A 20,984-nucleotide genomic window follows, 5' to 3' on the forward strand; every position below is an offset into this window, starting at 1 on the left:
TAATTTTCTTCTCTTACGTTGTTCAATTAACAATGCTCATTCGTTACTCATAGGAACCACACACCACCCATGGGATTCAGAGGAAGTCCTGTGGAGCTGGGGGCTCCAAAATCAAACTCCATCCATCAGCTCAGGACTACAGAAGGGCCCAGACACAATGGTAGAGATCCTGCAGCAACTGGCTGTCAGCAGGAAGACAACAGCTTGATATAATGTATTCACAAACTTCAGGAAAGTCATGCACCCAAATCTTCCTTCCTTGCATTTATATAATTTCTTACGTGACAAAGATGAAGGCGAGTATCAGATAGGGAGCAAAACTGCTAGCAGAAGAAAACTAGACAGAAACTTCATTCCACTGAATAACTTCCACTGAATGCAATATGTATTAGTCACGCAAAGGAAGGTTAAGTAGGAGTTTACATATATAGTAGGCACATCGATCAATTTCTTCTAATTCAAGTAAGAGATTTGTTAATTGAGAAATTATCTGAAAGTGGACCTTCCGAAACACGTTTACCAACAGACCCTTCTGCAAAAGAATAGAAACCTTCTCCAGACAAGGCTTATTTTGTGCTTTCTCTCACCGTGTCCTTGGAAATTATGTCTTTATGAATAGTTTCCCAGACATGTAGCATGCTAGTTATTGAAAAAATGTAGTGTCTTGTCCAAGAAAACCAAAGCCTTTGGGTTCTGGCGTTATAGACAGGGTATAACCGGTATATGCACTCAACTACCAAGGATACAGTTTTAGTGTCATTTACATCATGATCTTACAGGGAATTCCTCTGTAACTATGGGATATGCTCTCTTGAACAGAAAGGTTTTCCAGAGATATGAATTTTTTATCACAACAGCAGCTCTGCAGATTTTGAATGAATTTATTAACTATTTCTAAACCTTGCCTTATCAAAGTTGAAAGCTGATTAAATGTGACAATTGGTAGTATCAGATAGGGACTCGGGTATGTCCATCTAAATAGACTTGACAGCAGCTTTTGCCTACCTTTTTTTTTTTTTTGGTAATATCTGTTTTGATCAATGTCTCCAGTGAAACTTTTAGTAATTTCTATGATGGTTGTATTTAGAAGCTGGAACTCCCCTGCACTGCTCTAAGAAGTCAAGTGTTTCACCTGCACATGACAAATGAGATCAATAAATGTCATTTCCTGTCTCAGTTCCAAAAACTATAAATTCACCAAACAACAACAAACCCCCTCTCTTGCTCAACTAAGGCTTATGTTCTTATGCAAAGGCTGTTATCTGCAGGGCTCTAAGCCAAGCTGAGCCAGTGCTTCATGAGTTCTGTCGTTTTCTAAATACACAGTAAAGATTTCTTGTCAGCTCACCTAATTCTTGTGTATGTCTGGTTCGGTAAGCGGAGAACTAAGAGAATTGTATCCCTTAAATGAACTGGCTTAAAGAAACAAAATTATTTTCTTATTTTTGATAACTTCCATGGTTTAGGTACCTACAGCATTCTTTACTGTCAATTAGATGATGACATTCAGTTTAAGCATTATAACTCTCTCCACATAGTCTTTTGTGCACAATCTATACTATACTTTCCTCTGGAGAAACTGATATGGTTTTTGCCGTAAATGGAGTAATGTATCTTTTCATCAAATGGCCATATGTATACAATTTTAATTAAGTAAGGCATTAATAGGGCTACTGAAGTGATGTAACAGCATTTGTACACTGAGTTTTTAAAACCTGTTTTCAGGTATGCCCCCTCATTGTCAGTAAGCCAGGATCTAGAATGAAAACTTGGTACACTACCAGTATGTTATTTGCACTTCTCTGATGAAAAAGGGGCGTTCAGATGCTGAACTGGATAGAATCTGTTTTGCACTGAATTTGATGAATGATTTAATGTCCCAAAGAACACACATACACCTGATACCTGGCATGTGTGCTCTTGGTTCCCGGCAGTAACAGGGTAGGAATACCTACTGCTGGGAAATGACTGACTTGCCATCCTGTTTCTATTCTGCAAATCCTTATCAAGATAGTGTATCCAAAGCCATGCTTGTTTTTGACCCCCTGCTGCTAATTTCTGTGCATTTGTTTTTAAAGCTTCTTAATTCTTACCAGCTGGCAGGTATAAACCTCATCCAAGTAATGAGCTGGTTTGTTTCTGTGTACAGAGCACTGATTGAGATCTTCCTCACAAATATCTATACACATAACTTGTGATCTGAGCCTACTGTGATTGCCTACACGCTTCAAAGAATCTAGTTGAAAAGAAATTAAAAGTAAGAGATTCCATTAGAGAACATAAGTGCTTACAAACAAATTGTCACGTTCGTATGAAGAATTCCCGCTTACTTGTAAGAATACAGTACTCTGAAAAGACATTGTATGTCCTATTGTATGTCCTTTGCGAGTCAGTAAGACACATTTAGCATGCAGTCCCACTCAAATAACTGTGCCATTTTGAATACCGGTATGCACACGCATGCTGTCCCCGTACAATACCAATACATGAGATATTGAGCCTTAAAGCGTCCCTGTTCTGCTAACAGTGTGCCTCAAGCCCTCCTGCTGCTGTAGCGCAGAGTCAATTTGTGGAGAAAGCGAAGGCCAGCAAGAGCGTTGCTTCCACCCCCAGCAAAGCAAGGATCTATGGTCTGAAATCCAAAGAGGTGCAACTCCTGTTTCGTTGCTGTCTGAAATCTGAGCTCCTTTCTTTAGCTGAATAAGCAGCATTGCACTGAAAATTAGAGAAGCACAAATCCCATTACATAGCACCCTGAGGCTGGGCTTCATGTTACAGATGTAACATGCTCCTCTGCTTGTTCAGAGAAGCTGGGGAGTGCAAGGGGGGCGGGAAAGGGATCAGTAAGCATTGTGAAAGAGCCTCTGTGAAGATGAAAGTCGCAACAACCATTTCCCTCAGGAAGTGAAAGATGAAATATTCTATACTACTTGCTAATTAAAAATTCAAACTGTTGCCTTATGAAAGAGAGGCTTACTTTTATCTTTAAACTCTGAAGTTTTTAAGACTTAGTGCTAAGCATACTGTTAGGGATTTCTCCCTCTTGGAAAATCCTGATGTTTTTTCAGGTCAAGACTCTTCTGTGGAGTAGAGGCTAGGGGTGGGTGCACCCTACTAATTTCAAAGCCTAGGCCCTGTGTGGGCTGGCAGCCTGTGAAGGAAGCCACAGCACACCTTTAAGGCCCTCGCCCTCCAAGAGTCATGGTGGACAGGTTTGGCAATAGGCTGCAACTTCTTCTCTGAGGTCTACTGAAGGCCTCAAAAGCGTTCTCCACAGGGAACACAGATGGTTAGAGCTTCGGCATGCTTCAGGTTGGGGGAATCGGAGACAAGCCAGAGCTGAAATCTGTTAGTACCACAGGAAATGAATTCAAATTAAACACTGCAAACAAAACAGTGGGGAAGACTGAGCTGTCAGCCTGCCTTTAGTGGCAGACAACCCCGTGGCTGGAATTAAAGCCCAGTGATCTGTTACACAGTTCCCACCTACAATTAATTACTTCTGAGTTTATCAGGAGGACAGTATCATCTCTCAGTGATGAATAAGAAGCAAAGAAGAAAGAGGAGGACTACAGTAAGTACTAGTAAGAATTTGCTCCTTCAAATAAATTTATATCTGTTGCATGCAATACTACGGTTCAGAAGGTTAGCAATATTTCTCACCAACAATACACCAGAAAATGCATTACAAAATAAATGGACAAGCAACGCAAGAAACTATCAATGTAATTTCCATTATGCTTTGGAATCAGAAGAAAATGTATTATACTTTTAAATATCAAGTATCAATTTTTAGAAGCAATACATACTGTGTATTAACAATAACTCGAGCTCATAGAAGTGCTTATCCACATGCTTATTTACACACGTCTTAATCAAAATGTATGACAAAAATGTATCTTCTAATATTTCCGTGGTATATTATTCTGTATATTAATCACATTGATTGTATTATGACTTTAAGTCTGATTTATCTCTAATGTTAGCAAAATGTTAACAGAAATAGCAGAAAATCTTTGGGAATTTTCTCCCATACCTATGCAGAATTTATGGACCTTGTCGCTCACAGCCTTTGGTTTCACAGGCTGGGACACATCACTACCAGACTGTAAACTCTACGTTACCATGTGGGTGGAGATACTGCTACGGTGCTTGCTTAACTATGGAGTGACCAATGGCATATGATTATGTTCACTTGAAACGACTGCCCCTGTTGCAGGACCAGCACTGGCAGCAATTGGAGGATATTAACAACATGTACTTAAGTGCCAAAAGAACACAGATGAGACACAGTTCTCCTCATCCCTGGCAAAATAAGGAAATTCCACAACTGTCAAGCTAGCTGAGTACTTGTCTGAGATCAGACAGCAGAGGCAGAAGGCCTGTTTGAAACTGAAGTAGTGCTCATGGTGGAAAGAAGCAGTAGAAACAACTCGTGAAGTCTAAAGTGAAAAAAAGTCAAGCTACATTTGCAGCTTAGGTTGTAACTCTGCAGGCAATGATTTGATTTCAAGAATAGGCATTTGTTACCACCCAGTTGATTAAGAACCAGGAAATTTGTCCTAGGACTCCAATTGTTGACCTTGCAGGCTACCATGAGGTTATCGTTCCTGTCCACTACACTCTCTCTCCACAGAATAATGCACAAATTGTAAGATTCAGGCCTTTTCCTCACAGTATTTATGTGTCCAGGACATCCAAGAAACTGCCTCATACTGCAGAACTGTAGCCCTAGACTTTAGGCACCGGAGAACATATCATAACCAGGACAAAACTAATTCATGTCAGAGGCTGAGCTTCCTTAGAGACTAATTCAAGTAGGACAAACTAAGATCTGTTTACTTTTGAAGGTTAATTCCAATTGACCTAGGATCTGAATTGGTAGCAAAATCCCCAAAGTTCATTCCACCTCACTCTGGGCCACTGGACTATTTACCCAGGCTCCCTATATAGACAGTAGCAAGAGATTATATTCAGAGAGCGATGCAGGTCACAAGAGAGCTGGGTCATCTTCAAAAGATGCCAGAGACCAGCCTTGTTAAAGCAGCACATGCCACTTTGATAATCGCCTTGCTGAGCTGGCCTGCCCCTCTGTGGCTTTAAATAAGTGGGGTGAAAGAGTGCACGTAGGTATGAGGTCAGGTCATACACTAAGACAAGTGCCATGAGGCATGACAATTACCGCAGCTGTACAGAACCATGAATCTATCCCAATTTTCTTAGGAGCTGCTTTAGGAGCTGCCAAACTAGCTGGAGCTGCAAGTTTCTAGATGATCATGGCCATGTGATTCTCTACTAGTATGGGGAATTGTGTATTGGTGTTCTCCCTGCAATAAACTTCAGGCATCTCTCTAAGAAAATGCTGTGTGTTATTCTGCTTCCTTATCTTTCCACAGCCACTGCCCATCTTCCTGGGTCTGAAGCGCAATCCCTTCTTATCAGCCCAGGGGTGAAACTACATAGGTACATATATCCTTTGGAGAATAATTAATTGTCTGCTATTGATGCAAAGATTTCCAGTGCTGCAAAAGACAAGTATGTCTTTGACTATGCTCATTACCTACCAGTCAGCATGAAGCGAGTAAAAATGGACTCTTCCATTTGAAGTAAAGCACTCACATCGACAAGACTGTTCAAACATGAAATTATCCTGGATTCATTTTTTTTTAAGATTACTCCATGTGATATATAAGCTTTTAAGATCTTCAGAAATTGTGACCCCCCCGGCCGAAAGTTACTTTTTGTCTTGTCTGCCAAACATATATAGCAGAGCACAGTCAAAACACAAAAATCAGAAAGTCATCTATGCTCATAAAAGCCTTCCTCCTGGCAGAAGAAAACAGAATAGAGAACAAATGCACTATATGAGATTAGACACCAAGTCAGCTCTGTGAGATGCTCAGATACTATGGTTATGGGAATAGCGCAAAAATCTTTATTGACTAGGCTTTCTATGGATTACTAAGATCTTTAAGGAGCATGTTAAGTATGACTTATATAAGAGCATAAGAGGGGATAGTATAAGGAGAAAGAGGTGGCTCATCAAAGGAAGACAGTGGTAGGTGCCTGCCCCTTCGTGATTCTTGGCCTCTTGGAGCTCCCCGCTACTAACCATTCTTCTTAGAAGCAACTTTTTCTCATGCCAACCGTTTCTCTTTCTGTTTGCTCTTCTACATCTCTGGAAGGAAGAAGGAAAGAACTGGGCTTGCTGAGGACAACATGCTGTCCATACATTGTCTTCGGGGAAAGACAGAGGATCAGGAACTGCTAGGACAAAAATACCTATGGCAATTCTTTTCAAAGCTGCTCCTCCCCCCACGGTAATCATCCCAGTGCAGCTCTTCCTTCTCTGTCTTCCAAGCTGGCTCCTTGTAAGTGACTTGACTTCTTCAGTAAAATGTGCTACAATGTTCTACTGCCCAATCCTCATTAATCTTACACATTGCCCTAGTACAACAGAGAGAGAGTAAGCTGTTGTTGAGATAACTGGCTTCCATTAGCAACCATGTGATTGGCAGGACGATAAAGTCTTTTCCCTTGCAGGTCAGCTGCTTTTTAAGAAGAGGGCAATCCTGCTGATCCATCTTTTAGCTACAGTCTCTCACTGAGTCCCAAATCTCCTGCCTTTTAGCTTTGATACGGTTCAAGCTTTCCCCCTTGTATCAGCCCCTACCTGTCATCAGCTCCTCTGTACCAAACAGCCAATATCAGGAGTTTGACCCCAGGGCACAGTCCGGGTGGGCAGGTAAAACCTGACCACTGGACCTACTTCCTTATCTTTCATATCCTGCAATTCATGAAGAAGTATCAAATTCAAACTAAAAAACAGAAGCATGACCTTTTATAAGAACTTTCTGAAAAAGGCTCTGTTGCCTTTCTAAGTATTCTTGAAATGAACTGTCATCCACCCTATTAAGATAGAAATGGATCAGAAATAAGGAAGAGAGGGAAAACACTGCAAATCCTTACGAAATGGTAAGTGTTGTTTTTAATGTCTGCTTGCAATACCTATATGGTTTTGGTAAGGCACACAAAAATGTAGTAAAAACCAAAACAAATATACTGGAATGATTCTACATCTACAAGCTCCAATTGCAAACTAATAAAGAGAGCTGCCCAGATTTTTTCTGTTTATAAAGTATCTGAAATTGATTAGATTCCCATGGCATACAGAGCATCCTCTATAAAGCATTACTTGCATCAAGAGAATTCTAAATGTAAGTTGCTAACATAAACTGAGAGCTATCATTAGCAACATAATCCCTATTTATGTGACACGCTGGACAGCTGGTGCTTAAAACATACAAAAATATTATTTATTTCCTGTAGCAAGTATGTACACACCCTGCCCTCCTGCATAGTTGGAAATCACATTTTCCCTTGAAACAGACATAGGCTCCGCAAGGATTTATACCACTTTGTTGGATGACAGAAATGGTGCCAAAATCTCTCAACATCCTTTCCCTTCAACCAAACTGACTTAGTACAAATTGGAAGATGTTTAGTCACTTCTAACATTGATAATAAAAGGAGAATAAAAAAGAATTTAAAAGAGGAAGGCTGCTAGTCAAGGCAAGACTTGTGGTATTTGAAGTCTGGCAGAATACATATTCACATACTGAATTCTGGAACTCCTAATGTACACGTATCACATGGACAAATCTTATGGTCACGATCCTATATCCTACTCACATAGTCCACACTTACCCCATTGTAGATATTGTTCACCGTTATATAACTGTGAGAATGTAACAGATAACTCTATCTTTTAACTTTTTGGTTTAAAAATACACTTTAACGAAGTCCTTTCTAACTATTAGGAGAAATTGTAATACGTTTGCCTCAGGAATTTTCCCTTCCAAAATGCCTTTTCATTACCTTGTTGTGAAAAATCTACTAAACTATTAAAAGCAAAAATATTCTTACTATATAGATAATTCGGTATGGAATTCTTTGTACACTTCTTTTCTGATGACTTTGACAGGCTTATAATGGTGCTGAAAAATATCATGCAGAAAGCTAAAGACCCTCCATATGCAGTTAATGATTCATTTCATTATTTAAGTAACACTTATACTAGCAATTTTGTGAAGTAGTAAATCCTTTCTAAGAAAGTTTTCAACCATGGAAAGTTTTTGAAAATGAATTGCTAAGGGTGGATATAGTGTCAGAATTTACAGAGAGCAGGGAATAGAGATAACTATGTGAAATTAAGATAAGTAGATTTTAGTCTGGAAAAGCATTCCTTTTGGCAAGAACTGTGGAAAAGTGCTTCCAATATTAGGGCACTTAAAATTAAATATGATACAGAATAAAGATCAGCCAGTTGGAATAAAGCTGTTTTCTGTCTGTTTAAAAGAATTCTATGTAACAAATTAAGGAAAGGAAATGCTAAATAATACCACGCCTGATTCTGCTCTCCAGGGAGTAGTTTTGTAGACAGAAGCAATTGCTCAAAATGGAATCAGGCCAGCACACACCAGGGTAACACGTACAATCTTGCAAAAAGGCGTCACAGGATCTTTACAAAATTGTCAGGATCAAAATTCAATCTTATATCCATGTAACAGTACCACCAGTAGCACAGTGCCCCCTAACAACACGTTGGAGAAATAGTTTTATGCTAAATTACAGGGAATAGTGCCCCTAATAACACTTCAAATAACCGCTTTTCAAAACTAATTACATGGGAATGCGAAAACATGAAAGGTTCTTGAATTTAATAACTTCAGCATTGGTCAAAAGGGGAAATTAGTAGGATAAAAAACAACAACCAGTGTCTTACTTGTCTGAGGTCGATGAAAGCTAACTGCAGGGTGTCTCCCTGGAATCCTGGCACAGGCTCAGAACTAGCAAACACTGCAAAGAAAGGTTAAAAATATTACTGATATAGATTTAAAAAAAAAATCTAACAGAAACTCAAGCCTTATGCAATATAAATGCTAGCCAGCATTAAAATGAAACTAGTTTGATAGAAATAGATTAATAACTCACAATGATTAAAACCAACCAAACAAACAAACAAGCCAACCAAAAAAAAACGCCTTTCACATCATTTTTCTAATAATCCCAAAGAATAATACCTTTAGGAGTACTATTAGGAATTTTGCTTAAAATTCTAACCCCGTAATAATGCTACAACCACAGAAGCCAACATCTTTTCTTGGCCTCAGGTGAATGATTACTGAAGAATTTCGAAATAATACCAATTCCATGGCTGTCAACATATTTTCAAACATCTGCTTTTGTTACAGCATCTGCGCTATAAAACCCCCACCTCTAGCCAAACAGCAATAAAAGCCAAACACTAAGGTGGGAGTTAGTTTAATGTGTAGACGACAGGTGAAAAGTTCTACGTGCCACAGACAGAGTAGAGCTGAAACGCCTGTTCATGCCTTTTAGCCAGCTCATCAATAATGAACTTCTGCTCTTTTTGAACCCCAAAACAGCCTGTCAAAATTGAAAGGCAAAACTGTATTCAAAATACAAAAAATGGTAACACTTACAGTAATGAAAAAAAGCTACTTGCTTAAATTAGGAAACGATCAATAATTGTCAAATTTGAAAAGAAATATACTTTTTGTTGTTCTTATGCCAGTCACACATTTAGAAGACAGACACTTGCAGAAACACCCCCTGCCTCACATCCCCACTCAAGTTATACATCTTACTTCAAAAAAGCTTAAGAGATTTTTTTCTTATGCTCTTCAGTTAGAGCTCTTAACAAAACAAAGTAGATGATATTACTGTAATCGGTTTAGAGAGGTATCATCTGTGGCAGAGAAAGGTAACATTTTTTTCCAAGCTTGAGAAACAGGTCATTCAATGGTAGAGGAAACAGAATATATGTATCCAAAAAATTTCCAGATCCAGTGCTCAACTCTACTGTGCCACATGGACTCCTACTAACATTTAAAAGTAATATGAAATCCTTAATAGATTTTTTTTTCATGGTTAGTTAAAAAATTTGGATCATCAAGTGAAAGTAAAATCCAGAAAGACATTGGTGTCCCAGCTAACATGACAGTAAAATAATGGGCTCCATCGTTTACTTCTGAAGGTATGGTTTCAGCTTAGACTAATGAATTCAGATAGACTATTCACAAGTCTAAAAGTTATTATATGTAATGCAACTGCAAATTAGAATAATAAATATTCTTACTTAAGTGGTACAAGAAGCTACTAAGACCATGTCAGAGCATCTAAGAATAGCTTAGTAATAGATTAATATAGTATCAGAGTAGCAGCTTTACCAGTAGAGGTGGAATTTATTACTTGTACTACAGTAGTGCAAAAATTTTATGGACAGTCACACAATAGGAAAATTAATTAAACTTGAAAATGACTTGATTCTTCATCGACTAAAGGAATCAAAAATAGCAATCAAACACCCTAGGGAGAACATTGGAATGTCACAGGCAAGTATTGGTAACAGTTGGCAAATGCTCACTGATTACTGTATTCAAGTCTGAATTTTAAATTGTCTGGTTTTCCTATTTGGTAAGTAATACCAAGCTTCTAGAGGAGTTTTCGGGAAATTTCAATCTACCACAAAGATACTTTTTAAATTAAAAGAAGAAAGATAAAAAACAGTAGCAAAAGCATATCCTAAAGCCAGCATTTTATAGAGAGAGTTCACTTAATAATAAACTCTTTAAATGCAGCAAAGAGAAAACAGTCTGTACAACCACCAACCTGCAGAAGAACAAAAGACCTCCAGGCCTATGAAAGCACTTCTGAACACCCTAGGCTAAAGGGTTGAGTGTCTCCATGGCTGCCTTCTGCAAGTATTTCATGGCCACTGGGACTACCCTTTCTTCAGGGACGGACAGGCCTATGATGCTGGCCCCTGTGCTCAGCCAAACGTAGCGTTTAAAGTGGCAACACTCTACTATAGCAGGGAATTCTTAGCAATGCCCCATAGCAAACAGCTGAAGAGATACGTGGGTTGTGAGCTACGGCAGCACACTAATAAGGAGGATAAGCGTGATGGTCAGAAGGGGACTCTTCTACATCCCCTAAACAAGGAAGGGGAACCTGTACTGTTCTTGAAAGAGAATGCCCATCTGTATCTGATCTTCTATGGCTTTCTGTTCATACACAGTTACACTGGGACCAGCTTCCCCCACTAGAATCTGAGCTCCTCCAGCCTCTCCACAGTGCTAGCACTGGGAGAAGGAGGCAAAGGAATGGCTCTAAGGCTCTAATGCCTCTAAGGCAAAGGAATGGCTACAGAATTGAAAAGCGTATATAACTGAAAAGCGTGACCTGCAGCAAAACTTTTCAGTTAGCTATTGGCACTTTACACTTTGGGAGGCACCTTCCTATAGTGGGATCCTTTTACTTGCCACAGGGCAAACGTTTGCATCCTTTCTGCAGCTCATCAGGCTAACATAGTTTGAAATTTATCCTAATGCATTAAATAATGCAGTATGATTTAGTTTCTCTATGTAGTACATACTATCATTGCAGTTATAGAACAAGAAGCACACAAGGTACCAAACTTAATTATTGTATATGCTTTGTTCTCTTTAACTACAATTTTGTATTATAAATGCATTTACAACACCAGGGACACTCACTCTAGCACAAGCATTTATTCTCAGATTTGGGTCATTTTTGACAAGTGACTACAGTAGAATTTGTTTCATTATTACAATTTCATGAGTTCAAAGGGCAAAAAGATAATCTACTTACGGTAACGGTCAGACAGTTCCTCCTCCGCCCTCAGCTCAGGGCTTTTAAGTTTTGCTAACAATTTTACAAAGCTAATTAAATAGTTTCTACTGCACAGCATTTTAGGAAGATATTATAAGAACAGGATTAACATTCTTAATGTCTTTGTCCTAAGGGTCCTTTTCCAGATAATAATGAAACATTGTCATATATACATCTTTTAAAATATTCACCCCTCACATTCATTCTAGGCTTAAAGAGGATTTGGAGGGGTAGGAGGCTGGTTGGTTGGTTGTTTTAGCATGCATAGGAGCATTCAGGAATTTTATAATATGCGAGAGTGAAAATGCAAAGATCACCATTAAACTATCACATGTAGGGGCAAAAAACTAGCTGCTTGGCAGTTTGAATCAGAAACTTCAATGTTTTCAGGAAAATAGGCTGAAAATATGCATTACATGAATCAGGTATTCACAAGATTTTTGTTAACACCTTCCCTGCACTTTGGTGATACTGTGTGGACCTTTTCTGTGTATATAGAACAAGATCTTTGGCACAATGTGTGTCCACAATATATACAATCTCAATGTACTTCCTACAACAGCCAGTTTGGGAATTTACAGGAGGTAGGAACTAATGAAAAAAGTATGTAATAATACAAAAACAGGCTGTGAGGTAACACACACACGAGAATGGCAAATTTAAATATTGTAAAGATGACTTCAGTCCATTTTCTTTTGAATACTTTGTTTTGAACTTTTCATTACATTTTGTATACCGGATATATGTGAATTGATGTATATGTGTTAATGGATATCTTAAGAGGCTGTGTCTGATAAGACGGAATTTAAGACATCTCTAACTGTAAGTTGTACTGAATTTCTGCACACTACTAGATTTATTAACAGGTCTCTTAATTTTATTCTCCCACAACCCCCTGTGGTTATGCCTCTCTGTTGGTCTGGGAATTCAGTACCTAATTCCTGACAAACAGTTTTGCTGCTCAATGGCAGAAATTCAAAACCAGAGTCCAGACTTTGGCTCCAAAGGTAAATTAGGACAGCTTTACTTCAGCCTCATAGCATCGACCCACAGGCAGGATGGCAAGGCTACAAATGTATTTTTAAAGGAAGCACAGAGAATCAGGTGACTATCTCGGCAGCCGTCAGCCACTTTGCAGCCCTGTTGGATGCTCCAGCTGTTCAAACACGCCTGGAGGGAGCCTGCCGAGGGAGCTGCCAGCTGGCCGGGCAGCAGCCCCCAGCCCTGGCCCCAGCACCCGCCACATCTCGCTGCTTCCCCTCGCTCCCGAGCTGCCATATGTGACCGGCAGATGAAGGATGGTCTCAAGTGAGTTAAGTTAACTTGACTTCCCAGATGGGAGAGGAGGCAGGTAAAGTGAGAGGCCTCCAGAGGAGAATGTAGTGCCTTTTCAAGGGAAAAACAGGATTTGAGTTCCTCAGCTTCTGGCATGCCCACCTGGAGATTACCTTCATGTATGCTCAACAAAGAGCACTTGGGTCAAGATCTCTCTTGCTCTTGGATACTGCAGCTCTGCACACAGTGGGTGAAAAAAGAGGGATTGGCAGGAAGCCCTACATAGGGCTGGGTTAGGAAGGTGTATGGCATCCTGCTTTGTGCTAATTCTCTGCTAACCCATGCTCATTTATAGGCAGGACCCAAAACCCTTTCATCCTTGCACAGATCCATGTCTGGGTGAAGAAGGATGCCCACTCAATCATACCTCCTCCTGTCAATGAATCCCATCTCACAATTCAGCTATGTTAAAACACACAAATGATAAAAATTACATTTAACTCTTCTGGCAATTAGAATTTCTGACAAGTTCTAATTCCTTAATAAAAAGCTGATGTCAGGTCTCTAGATCTGGATGGTGTCTCCAAAAAGCTCATTTTCTATTATGTACACCTTGCTTCTCATAAAGTGAGATACAGCAACCTACACTTGAATTTCATCTTCAAGACATAGCAAATGCTGCCCCTCCCCAGGGCGCTGAAATGCAATGTCCAAGCAAAAGACTATTCTTTGGGTTTTATTCAATGGGACCTAGGACATTCTATTTTTCTGAATACTGTTGTAAGAACCCCAATCATCCTAGCGGAAGATCACCGCTGAGAAAGAATGGTGTAAAATACAGAGGCAAAACACTGCTCCAAGTTATAAAATATGTAGAGTGTAGAGAAATACTTCAATTAGAACAGGAAAAACTGAAATCGAACTGAAAGCTTTTGGAACGTTTGGAAGGAATACAAAAAACCTTACCAGAAGCAGAGTAAGAAGGTAATTGTTTTTTTTTTTTTTTAATAAATCATCAGAGAAGACCAGCTGATACTATCACTATTCTTGAGCAAAAGTATCAGATACTTCCAGATTTTCTGCTGTGCTTTTTACAGTTAGGTACTTTGCATAGAAATGCAGTGCAGAATAATGAAATCCCAGAGTTCACCACAAGATCACCTCCTTCCCTTCCACCTTCCTTCGTTTCTTGGAATTTCACTTATCGTTCTACCTATTTGCTGTGACTAAGAACTTCAGCACTTACTGACTTTAACAGATTGCTGCTTATTAACAGATTATTGGGTTGTTGGTTGGACTGCTGATTGCTTTTTAACAGACAAGATAAAATATGACAAGTAATGATATTTTCCTACTTTTATTTAAATCTTCTCCAGTTCACATTAGAAAGAATAAAAATGCAATGTTAAAGATGAGAATAAATATCTAGAATATTGCCAAGAATTTTTAAAAATGTATCTTCAGATATTCACAACTTTCTACATCTCACGTAACTTCTAGTTCAAAATGCATATGAGTATACTCCACTGTTTATAAGAAAAATGTCAAACCCATGTATGCAATACAGTAGGAAACTACCCAAGAGTTGTGAATTATTTGCACACTCTAAGCACTAATTGAAATGTCACTGTGTCACTGTCGTATCCATTAATCCCAAAGTGACAAAGAATAAAGCTGGGGGAGGGTGACGAGCAAGAACATAAATCACAGGCATCACAGTGAGGCCTGGAATGTGCCTGTGACGGACCTTATGAATGAAACCACAACAGCAAAGCGGTCTGAGCAAAATCTTGTGTCGATCCCTTATTCCACAGATTGTAAGATGTCCTTCGCTGCAACACACTACTCTGACAAGCTTCCATAATTGTATTGAAACTACTCAAAGGGTTTCTGTGCAAAACCAAATTTTTCTAACATCCTTTTTAAGCTTTGTAGAAAGGAATAATTAAAGTTTATTCTATCTGCATCTGTACATCCCACTCTAGAAGTTACGTAATGGTGGAAAGAATGCATTTTTCAGTTACTGGTTTTACTAGTACTTAACTAACTTTAAGTTACTAGTTTTCTGAAACTTTCTCACTTTGGCCCAAGGTTTCCCACATCTTGTTCATGCCACATGCTCAGTATAACAGCTACATATAACAAAACATGTTGTCTTAAGATTGTATTTTAATATTAAAATAATGAAAAGTTATCATGGTAGATTAAATAAAACTCTACTAAGATCTCTTCATTGATCAAAGTTTCCAGTGTGCAGCAACCAAAGATGGTAGAAAGAGTGGTAATAGAAATTAGGAATTCTCAGGGCAAAGGCTGAGAAGAAAAAGGTCTGAAAACAACCCAGAGACCAGATGACAGCTGAACTCGTTGGGACTTCTCATTACTTTCCTGTGAACATACTGTTCATACCATGAAAGTTACCTGCAAGGCATGCATTTTATTGCCTGTGCTGCTAGAAATCCCCAAGTGAAACAGTGAATTGGTTAATCTATAGAGTAGTGAAGTACTGTGTTGTTCACAGACGATATTTTAAATATTAGAAACGTAATAATACGGTAGTGGGCAAGCTTTCTTCGCTGTTACACTATTTGTTTGGAAGGCAGGTGACTGTGTAGTGGGTGCACCAATTCAGCTCGTCTAGATGGATGATTACGGTATCCATACTATGAATAGTATGGAATTTCTGTTTTTACAACTGGGATCTTTTTTACGTCTAGGAAAGTACACAAATGCACATACATGTACCCCTACCCACCTACCTGAAAATAACACTATGAAATTTGCAACATCAAGCATACTAAAAGTAAAAAAAAAAGTCAAACCATCATTTGTTTGGCCAACTTGTGCAACCATGAGACAAACTTTAATGTCATGATCACAAATATTTTTTCAGTCGGACCCTGATAATCCCGTCAGTTCATTCCACGCACTGAAAGGCCTTAAGGCTATATAACGAAGGACTGTCAGAAAGATGCTGGCTCTACCTGTTACAGAGTTTAGCTGGAATGCAACAAATAAGGCGGGAGAAGGAAACACAAGCATATGGTTAAAACGTCAAAAATGCCCCTTAACTCTGTCCCTGGACTCCCACAAGAACCCTTTGTGATGCTAACCACATTGCTTGAAATCAAATTTCCAGTTTCCCATAGATGTCTGCTAATTGAGTAGTCATCAATTTTTTCACATGTCCAAACTAAGATCCTCAGGATACGACTTGCAGAACTGCCCCATTTTACAGCTGTCACCGAAATCATTGAGATCCAAAATACATAAGCTTCAAACACATGAGCTTCAAACACATAACAGGAAAGATACTTTGAAGAAACGGAGTATAAGAATCTAAAAAAACGCTTTGAAAAAAACCATCAGTGAGCCCTTCCACTGTATCTCGGCCATCAACTATAAAACTAGACCTAAAACCTATTCATAACACAATGATGCTATGGAAGTAACTTCCTTCATACAGATTAACAGTTCACCCTCAGCAGTGAGCTCCATGCACAACACGAGCAAATTAATCCTGCCTTCAGTGCTGGACTGAACCAGTTTTATAAAATAATTCTGATGCTATACTTTGAATAGCAAGAATAAAACAACATCTGATGTTTACTAAATGGGTACTATTATTCTGCACAGTGAGTAAGGCAGTATTAGTTCTAGAAGGGAGGGAACCCTATGTAACAGTACTTTCAAAATTTGTATTATAATGAATAAACTCAAGAGGGAAAATTAAAATTTCACAGACATTTGACCTTTTTTTTCTCAACTATAAAAGCATAATATTTATTTAGTGATTTGGGGCAATTTTGTACCAGACTTTTTACTGGATATATCGATTATGATCCCAACAGGAGTAACAAGAGATGTACTTTTCAATCAGATACATGATTTTAAAAAAGTTTCATTAAAAAAATTCCCAGAAATTTTAACATACTTACTCATAAATACTTTTACAAGAAGCTCCACTGTAATAATTTTTTTAAAGGACAAAGTTTTAGTAGATTATGGAAAAAAAATCACTATACGGCTTACATTGAAGAACTTTTTTGCAGTTAAGACAGATATAGATAGGAATTCTGGAACATCTACTTACGTTCACACTGTATCACGTCTAAATTAAACTGCTGAATTGCTCCCATACTTATTTGCCTTAATTCACTGTCCAGTAGCATCTGCATTAGGGACATTGAAAGATGCTGGCAGGCTGACATGCAAGCTGTCTGGGCCACTTTTCCCTAGTAGAAAGAGCAACAGGTTTTAAGATAGAAACAAACGACATGTCACTAAAGAACTGCTTATCTGATTTGATTTTAATATACACTCGAAGTCTTAATGATGCAGGACTTAGATTAGAAGGAGAAAGATAACACTTGCTGTTATTTCTTTGACCTACTATCTTTGTTTCTATTAAACCAAATGGGGAACTAAATTAAACATATATTAAAGCAATTATTGATATTTCTTCCAGAAATCCAACAGTCTCAACAAATACATTTCCAAAATAATAACAATATAAATTGCTGAAGCATATGAGCATATGAACAGCTTTGTGGATTTATTTTTTTTTTACCCAAACAGAATGAAAGCAAGAATGTAATGAAAATCAACATGCTGCATATTTTTAACAATAGTCAGTTACAAACCCCCAAGCTTTATATAAACCAAACCCATTGCTTTCAGTTGGGGCATTTCTTATAACAGCTTGTGCTAATTATTGGCACTTTGATTGCTTGAACTCCATCCAAAGCTTGATACTAAATTATTTAAAATATTCATGCTTATCTATCATCTTTTCAGATGCTTAATAAATCAGTGCTGTCAGTAATCAACTACTTACAAAACGAAATGTAGCCCTCTGCTGTACGAAATAGAAATAATTTTCCAATCACAGTCTAGTTAGTAACATTTCTCTTGACAATGTATATATAATTGAGAGAAATAATTTTCCAAACATGAGACCAAAACACAAAGCACAAAATCAGAAATTAATTTGATAAATTATTAAAAAATTTGTAGCGAAAAATTGAAAGATATTGAAAGTCTACCTTAGAATTAAGACAACCAAGTAAGACCAGATACCCGATCAGATCATGGAATCATAGAATCACTTAGGTTGGAAAAGACCCTTGGGATCATCGAGTCCAACCATCAGCTCCACTCTACAAAGTTCTCCCCTACACCATATCCCTTAACACTACATCTAAATGAGTCTTAAACACATCCAGGGATGGTGACTCCACCACCTCCCTGGGCAGCCTATTCCAGTGTCTGACCACTCTTTCTGTGAAGAATTTTTTCCCAATGTCCAGCCTAAACCTACCCTGCTGCAGCTTGAACCCATTCCCTCTTGTTCTATCACTAATTACCTGTGAGAAGAGACCAGCACCAACCTCTCTACAATGTCCTTTCAAGTAGTTGTAGAGAGCGATGAGGTCTCCCCTCAGCCTCCTCTTCCTCAAACTAAACAGTCCCAGCTCCTTCAATTGCTCCTCATAAGATTTATTCTGCAGGCCCTTCACCAGCTTCGTTGCCCCCTGCACTCGCTCCAGCACCATTCTATTCATAGCACTGCAAACTTTTAGAAGCAGAGCGATCTTGGCTTTCAAATGCAATTATGAAACTCTAATTTAATGTACTTATAAACCACGCTTTTCAACTGACATCTATGTTACAATATGTATTGAAACAAAGGTAACTATTAACAAGCTTACACGAAAGAAATCATAATTACTTAATACACCTACTGGAGCACACATCACTATCGTTTTACTTATATCCATCAGTAAAGCGATGAGACCTATTCTCTAAAACAATGGTTTTCCAGCTGTTTTCTGCAATGTCAGGTTGATCAATTCACTGTTGACTCACAGAAACACATATAAGCAGTGAAAAATGGTAAAGACAGACAGCAATTCACTGCCCCAAAAAGTCTGGAACGTTCTGCTCCAACATCTGAAGAGCCAGATCTTGTCCTTAATAAAACAACTTGCTCATATAAATGAATTTTTATGTGTACATATAACAGAAAGCAAATTCAGCCCTAAATATTTTGTACTTTAAAAATCCATTCTTTGTTAAAACATAATTAAAATGTAGACAATACAATGGAAAGTAGTCACTCTCCTCACATGTCACACTGAAACATTAAATGGCTTTTTCTAATACCTCTTTATCAGTAGGACACCTTGAACTGTTAGGAGCTTTATATCTAAAATGAGATGTCAGTTTCTTAATTGAAAATCTCAGAAAAGCAAATAACATTTTGACCAAAATAGATGAACTGACAACAAGGAATGTAAGAAACAATGCAAGAACAGCATGCTCCCAAGCCCATTGGTAACTACACGGGGAGATACGCAGCTCTATTCCCCAAGCAGAACAATATCAATATGAATGGAAAAAAAAGAAAAGAGGAAAAAAGGGGGAAAAAAGAAGGAAAAAAGGAGGCAAGAAGGGGAATCAATGGGCCACAGTTCATTTAATTACAGTGTAGTAGGTTTCAAATACTTAATGGAAATGTCATTTGATTTAATGGAACAACTAGTGCATCTCTGTTTAATGTACTGCTCCATCAAATCAGCTCCATGTCCTATTTATGCTGCCACTATAATGTAATAAAAGTTCAACCAGATTAATAGGTTGTCAAGAAAAATTTTAACATTCAATTTATTTTATATGCAAACAATGTGTACTCCTCTATTATTTTAAATAAAAGACAGAATTTTATATTTCTAACAAGCATCTGTTGTTAATTGTTAAAATCTGGCAAATATCAATAGTACTGGAGCACAAGATAATGGTTACAATACAGAAATGACATGGTAAAAGCCACTTGGACTTTAAATAAGTCCAATACATAAATAAGTCAAATACACGTACGTTTAATGCTTATTTTAAAATTTCATAAAATGAAAACATCCTAACACTTAAACTATTTCCAACTATGTAACTTGAACTACAGGCTTATTGTTCAAATGACACATCAACAAATAATAGAAGTTTACTATACACAGTTTATACTTAATACAATCACTCGGTTTTCTTAAATCTAGAGAAAAAACGAAGCTACAGATAGCAATCAAAATGCTGAATTTTAACTGAGAGAAATGTGAACTTTACTGTTATCCTCTTCAAAATTCAGTGCTTCCCAGTTCAAAATACATTGGATGTACAATATCCAGAAAAGAATGAAATTCAAATTCGTGTTCGACAAATGAGATCTAGTAAAAAATCTCTCTCCAAATTTCTACCATCCACCAATTAATCAGTTCCTTGCCATTTATTCATAATGCATTTTGAAGAGGAAATTTAAGGATTCATGAACATAACAATAAGACATTTCTTTTCCAGAATTAAATAAATCTTAGTTAGTTTTAAAACATTCTTAACATTTATTATTTGTCCGTTTGCTGGGATTTTTTTAATTACTATCATTTTTTTTAAGGAAGGGGGTGGCCGTGGTTACTGTATGTAGTAATTAAATACCTATATTCAATAGCATGCAGAGATTCAGCAGGCTTCTCACATGTGCTCCAGTTGCCTCCCATGTGGAGACGCCACTATTATCTCCGCTGCGCCTATGCTAATTGCTGCTATCTACAAAACCTATTCTTCCACTCAACCAATGTAAAGTTTAAGAAACAAGGACCCTATTCTATAAGCAAAAACACCTGCTAACAGTGTTAAAGGCAACTGTTTTTTCACCCAGCCTTCACATTTTGCTGAAATACAAGTTTGTAAAAAGAAAAAACCCTTAGACAAACTTCTTATATTTCAAAGGAGCTTGTAAAGAGAATCTGCTGACATATTAAATCCTTTTTTATAGGACCCAAAGCTTTTCTTCTAAGAACAATTGCATAGAGAGACATTTGGCTCCTAGGGAATTCCCAAAGGGTCAGCCATATGCATCCTTCCACAGCACCTTCGCGATACTGCTAAGACCCATGCTAGCTGTCTCAAAAGCAGCTTTCATCATTCACTATGGTGTCAGT

General features: G+C 38.0%; 1 protein-coding gene across 8 annotated transcripts in view; it reads right to left on the reverse strand.

The window, feature by feature from the left end:
* EXOC6 (exocyst complex component 6) overlaps window positions 1–20,984 on the reverse strand; it is a 99,169-nt gene that overhangs the window by 17,629 nt on the left and 60,556 nt on the right. For all 8 annotated transcript variants that reach the window (XM_054204556.1, XM_054204555.1, XM_054204560.1 and 5 more), the window contains 2 exons: window positions 17,087–17,228; window positions 8,786–8,859 (listed from right to left, as the gene is read on the reverse strand). In XM_054204556.1, coding sequence (XP_054060531.1) covers window positions 8,786–8,859; window positions 17,087–17,228 — 216 coding nt within the window. The remainder of the gene's footprint in view (window positions 1–8,785; window positions 8,860–17,086; window positions 17,229–20,984) is intronic.

The sequence above is a fragment of the Rissa tridactyla genome, chromosome 6, assembly GCF_028500815.1.
Source record: "Rissa tridactyla isolate bRisTri1 chromosome 6, bRisTri1.patW.cur.20221130, whole genome shotgun sequence".
Taxonomy (NCBI): Eukaryota; Metazoa; Chordata; class Aves; order Charadriiformes; family Laridae; genus Rissa; species Rissa tridactyla.